Source organism: Leishmania braziliensis, chromosome 27, assembly GCF_000002845.2.
Source record: "Leishmania braziliensis MHOM/BR/75/M2904 complete genome, chromosome 27".
Classification (NCBI taxonomy): domain Eukaryota; phylum Euglenozoa; class Kinetoplastea; order Trypanosomatida; family Trypanosomatidae; genus Leishmania; species Leishmania braziliensis.
The window spans coordinates 62,704-68,481 of record NC_009319.2 but is presented as its reverse complement, the minus strand read 5'-3'; the positions used below and the strand labels follow the sequence as shown (position 1 = coordinate 68,481).

At 56.8% G+C, this 5,778-nt stretch overlaps 2 protein-coding genes across 2 annotated transcripts; both read left to right on the top strand.

The window, feature by feature from the left end:
* Positions 1-328: 328 nt before the first annotated feature.
* LBRM_27_0270 (putative flap endonuclease-1 (FEN-1)) lies at positions 329-1,516 on the top strand (the record flags this gene model as incomplete). Its single annotated transcript, XM_001565738.1, has 1 exon — positions 329-1,516. The coding sequence occupies one exon, from the start codon at positions 329-331 to the stop codon at positions 1,514-1,516; it is 1,188 nt and encodes a 395-aa protein (XP_001565788.1).
* A 2,805-nt stretch (positions 1,517-4,321) lies between these two features.
* Positions 4,322-5,778, top strand: LBRM_27_0260 (kinetoplast-associated protein-like protein; the record flags this gene model as incomplete). The annotated part of the gene is made up of 1 exon (XM_001565737.1): positions 4,322-5,778. A coding segment is annotated over one exon (1,457 nt), but the record flags the coding sequence as incomplete, so codon positions are not given.

The window sequence follows — 5,778 nt, the reverse complement described above, 5'->3', positions numbered from 1 at the left end:
CCCCCCCCGCCTTTCTCTGCATAATCCTTCGTATTCGAATGCATCCCATTGCCGTACGGCGTTCTCTTCTCTTGCGCCCTCTTCTCACTTCATAATTGTGCACAGAGCCACTCACTGCTTGCGAGCACTGCGCATCTCATAGGGAACCACAACGACAAGCAGGAGGATATTGCGTTCTTGAAGCATATCAGTAACCCTGGTTGAAGGGCAAAGAGACAGCATCTTTGGCTGCCTGTTTCCGAGAAACCAAAAGCTATTGAGCCCGTTCCTCTTCCTCGACACGCAGTAAGCACAACTGCTGCCGAGTGTCTTGTAACAGTTTTAGGCAATGGGAATCTTAGGCTTATCCAAGCTCCTCTATGACAAGTCTCCGAATGCCATCCGGGAGCGAGAGCTGAAGAGCTTCTTCGGGCGCCGCATCGCCATCGACGCCTCCATGAGCATTTACCAGTTCATCATTGCCATGAAGGGATTTCAGGACGGGCAGGGGATGGAACTTACAAATGAGCAGGGTGATGTGACGTCACACCTCAATGGGCTCTTTGCCAGAACACTCCGCATGATCGATGAGGGAATCAAGCCCATCTACGTCTTTGATGGCAAGCCTCCGAAATTGAAGGCGGACGAGCTGGAGACGCGCCGTCAGAAGGCTGCCGAGGCAGAGAGGGAGTTTGAGAAAGCAAAAGATGCTGGTGACGACGAAATGATGGAGAAGATGAGTAAGCGGACGGTGCGCGTGAGTCGAGAGCAGATTGAAGAGAGCAAGAAGCTTCTTCAACTCATGGGTGTACCTGTGATCCAAGCGCCGTCCGAAGCGGAGGCGCAGTGCGCCGAACTGGTGAAGAAGGGCAAGGCTTGGGCGGTGGGCACGGAGGATATGGACGCTTTGACGTTTGGTTCTACAGTCATGCTCCGTCACTTGAACATTAGCGACGCCAAGAAGCGACCCATTGCGGAAATTCACCTCGACGAGGTGCTGCAGGCAACGGGTCTGTCCATGGACCAGTTCGTCGATCTTTGCATTCTTCTTGGGTGCGACTACGTTCCTAAAGTTCCCGGGATCGGGCCGCAGAGGGCGTGGGAGGGCATTCAACGCTATGGCAACATCGAGTCGTTTCTGGAGTCTCTTGACGCTGCCAAGCACATGGTGCCTCCCGACTTTTGCTACCGGGAGGCCCGCGCCTTTTTCCTGAATCCGGAGGTCACTCGCGCGGAGGAGATTGACATTCGATTCTCAGAGCCAGACGAGGCTGGGCTGATTCAGTTTCTCGTGAAGGAGAAGCTCTTCAACCCCGATCGCGTCAACAAGGGTATTGCGCGGCTGAGGGCTGCCCTCACCAAGAAAACGCAGGGACGACTGGACAATTTCTTCACGATCGTCAAGGCACCACCGCAGGCAGCTGCCCCCCGTGCACCGCTCGCTGGTAGAAAGAGGTCTCACGATGGAAAATGTGTGCACGTCTCCGGAACCCTGCAGAAAGCGACGGGCGGCCACAAAAAGGCTGTGAGGAAGTAGATATATACCCCTCCCCCCTACCGAGGTAACCTTGAATCAGCATAGAAGTGGCACTTTTGCATAGAGTGAGGATGCGACAGCAGGTGTCTCTGTGTGGTGCATCGACTCCTCTATTCTTTCCAGGGGTGTTGCACAGCGTGCGCGAGTACCCTGCATTCTTTGAGAAGACAGACCGATGAGTTGAAGGAAGTGAATATAGACGAAAGACGCGTACTCGCAAAGGCCTATTGGGCGACTCCAATAGCAGAAACTATGCCGTGTTTAGCGAAGGAGAGAGCGAGGTGGGCGGGGTGGCGGTGCGTGGAAAATGACTCAGTGAGCCGCACTGTCGCTCTGATGTGCAATAGCTGAGCTATGTTTTATCTTGTGTACCCACTCCCCCACCACCAAGAAGAGGCTCACGTGCTTGGTTTCGGCGCATCTCCTTTATCTCTCCCTTCTTGTCTTCGCCGTACTGTGCTGCACTGCACTGCTGCATGCACCGTCGCCCTTCTCGCTGTTTCGCACTCTACATTTCTCTTGTCCTTTGCTGTTCACGTTTTTTGGTCTTTTTCTGTCCTGCTCCATCGTTCAGGTGAGGCGGACAGCAATACTAACTTACACGATGGCCTTTGTGGGAAGCGCAGCCCATACCCACCACCGTTCATTCTTTCTCTTTTGTTCTCTTCTCTCTGCTGCACGAGTCTGCATGCTGGAGGCGACGCATGTCTCCCCGATAGGCTTACAAAGCCTTTGGTTTCCCAAGTGTTCAGCATTTTTGGGCCCAGCAAGCGAAAGGAATCGCGGTGGTGTCATCTCCGCGCTAATGCAGCGGGACACACGTACAGGTGAAGGTCCTAAAGTCGTCAAGGACGATGTGGAAGCACTGACGGTCTTACTGTGCTGCGGCGACCCTACTCGACGGATGCACTTCACGTTGGACTACATAACTGAGAGGGACCTGGTGACACGGGAGGCTCTCGATCAGACACCAATCGACCTCGCATGCAGTTCTCGCATTACTGAAGTGGACGCTGATTTGCACCACTCGATGCAGGGGTCGAAAGGATCACTCGACCGGACTGGGGTCATTCAGCGCGATTCGCTCAATGGCAACTATATTACCTGTGCAAACAGTAATAACACCTCAGCATGGAACAGCGCAGACGAGGCTACGGGTGCGCTACCCCGGCGCTCTGCTGCTTCATCTTCAATTGGTGTACCATCGTTACGGCGCTGAGTGGCTACTACGCGATCCAGTTCACTGGTCGCTTTGAGGAGGGATGTGAGTCAGTGCCGCCAGTGATGACTGGCGCCTAATCATATTCCTTCGGCAAACCGAACTGGAATCTGTATGACGCCGTGAATGTCAAGTCGATCCAAAAGGACTGTTCCAGCCACAGCGACAGTGAAGCAAAGATGTGCGAGACAGACAGCAACTCGCCCATTTTGCAAAGCTCCTTTGCTCGCTCTGGACCGACGGTGCTGTGCCGACATACCTCAAACCAGGAGCGGCTACAATGCCTCATCGTTTTCATATACTCATAGGTCCAGTGGCAAGAAGCTGTGGCTTCCCTTGCTTGCAGTTACTGTGCTGGGTGTGAAGCAACGGAGCTGCGACTTGATCTGGTGCGAAAACAACTCGATCGCCCAAGACACGCAGAACCGGCGTTTTTAATTGTTACAAGCTCGCTTTTCCTTTTCATGGCGCTCAGCGCGGGGCTAACAGCGGAGAAGGATGGCATAGGGCTGCTTATTTGGGGAGCAATTCTGGTGCTATCAGCCCGTCCCGTGCGCCTGTCATGCCTGTATGTCTCTGGCCATTATGAATTGAGACGAAGCTACAAAGTTGGCAGGCTTGCGAAATCGGCAATGACAGAAGCTCCCACACCAGCTGCATACATTATGGACTTGGTTGCTGCTCTCAGACGCCTGACTGAGATCCTCTCTTACCCGCACGACTGACGCCATCGCCTTCACACTCGAGCAAAACTATGGTCGCTGCTCGCTTTGGATCAGGACATGCAGTTTCCTCGAGTCTGCCTTGGTCCCAATTTGCAGCACATCTCCCAAGGAGGGCCGAGGAAGGACTGGAAAAGCCGGCCAGACGCACAGTCTGATTCAATGCCAGAATGTTCGCCCTACGTAACCAGCACTTTAGCGCAACTGACATGGGTGAGCTGTGGTGTTGCGTGCGTAAGCATTCGCTGACCTGCTCGTTGTGGAGTGAACCAGTTGGGGACAAACTCCGCACATTTCTCCTTCTGCGCTGTCGCCATTATTTTCTCACACTCAAACGTTCTCCTGTGATTCTAATCATTTTCGCATCTCTCTCTTCGTTGAGTGTTCTATCAACGGTAGATTTACACACAGGCTTTTTCCTTTGACCTGTTCTAATTTTTTTCTCTCTTTCCCTGCATCACCTCTCTCTCATATTATCCTCTCAGCTATCATTAGTAACAACACCACTAATCCACTCGCTGCCCCTGTCCGTCTGTCACTCCAGTTTACCTCTCATCAAACCCGCTATCGGTCCTCCTACCATTGACATCCACTGACAGCCGCGCACACTAATCACCTAACCTCTCGCACTGGCACTAAGTGTGTAAACATTCCACAGAATCTTCCTCCTCATCTGCAGACCCGCATTGAAGGCACCAACAGCCCAGCAAAGGCGTCCTCTTCTGTGCCCCCTCCTATGCACCGCAACACAACAGAGGCATCTCCACGAAGACAAGAAACCGCCATGACACTTCCGCCACACAAGACCACCACACAGCCGTCCTTCTAACTCCCCGTGAATAACACACACACTAATCCGTCAAAATGCAGCACCATGAAAACATTAATAAACCTCTCTACAAGATAGAGGAGGCCGAGGAGGCTGCCCGTATTCAGGCCGAGGCGGAGGAGGCTGCGCGTATTCAGGCCGAGGCGGAGGAGGCTGCGCGCATTCAGGCCGAGGCGGAGGAGGCTGCCCGTATTCAGGCCGAGGCGGAGGAGGCTGCGCGTATTCAGGCCGAGGCGGAGGAGGCTGCGCGTATTCAGGCCGAGGCGGAGGAGGCTGCGCGCATTCAGGCCGAGGCGGAGGAGGCTGCCCGTATTCAGGCCGAGGCGGAGGAGGCTGCCCGTATTCAGGCCGAGGCGGAGGAGGCTGCCCGTATTCAGGCCGAGGCGGAGGAGGCTGCGCGTATTCAGGCCGAGGCGGAGGAGGCTGCGCGTATTCAGGCCGAGGCGGAGGAGGCTGCGCGCATTCAGGCCGAGGCGGAGGAGGCTGCCCGTATTCAGGCCGAGGCGGAGGAGGCTGCGCGCATTCAGGCCGAGGCGGAGGAGGCTGCGCGTATTCAGGCCGAGGCGGAGGAGGCTGCCCGTATTCAGGCCGAGGCGGAGGAGGCTGCGCGTATTCAGGCCGAGGCGGAGGAGGCTGCGCGCATTCAGGCCGAGGCGGAGGAGGCTGCCCGTATTCAGGCCGAGGCGGAGGAGGCTGCCCGTATTCAGGCCGAGGCGGAGGAGGCTGCGCGCATTCAGGCCGAGGCGGAGGAGGCTGCCCGTATTCAGGCCGAGGCGGAGGAGGCTGCGCGTATTCAGGCCGAGGCGGAGGAGGCTGCGCGCATTCAGGCCGAGGCGGAGGAGGCTGCCCGTATTCAGGCCGAGGCGGAGGAGGCTGCGCGCATTCAGGCCGAGGCGGAGGAGGCTGCCCGTATTCAGGCCGAGGCGGAGGAGGCTGCCCGTATTCAGGCCGAGGCGGAGGAGGCTGCCCGTATTCAGGCCGAGGCGGAGGAGGCTGCCCGTATTCAGGCCGAGGCGGAGAAGGCTGCGCGCATTCAGGCCGAGGCGGAGGAGGCTGCGCGTATTCAGGCCGAGGCGGAGGAGGCTGCCCGTATTCAGGCCGAGGCGGAGGAGGCTGCGCGCATTCAGGCCGAGGCGGAGGAGGCTGCCCGTATTCAGGCCGAGGCGGAGGAGGCTGCGCGCATTCAGGCCGAGGCGGAGGAGGCTGCGCGTATTCAGGCCGAGGCGGAGGAGACTGCCCGTATTCAGGCCGAGGCGGAGGAGGCTGCGCGCATTCAGGCCGAGTCTCCGGTAGTTGGACGGGTCTCTAGTGATACTGATGTAGAAGGAGTTCGTGGATATGTTTCTGTGAATGCGGCAGAGTTGAAGGCGGCGAATATTGAGCGTTGCGGGGGTTATTCTAGGGCGGTACAGAGGAGGGTGGCGAAGCATCGGCGGGCCAGTTTTGCGGCTCATTTTGTGGAGAAACCTGTTGGATGGTCGGGCGCCTCGTT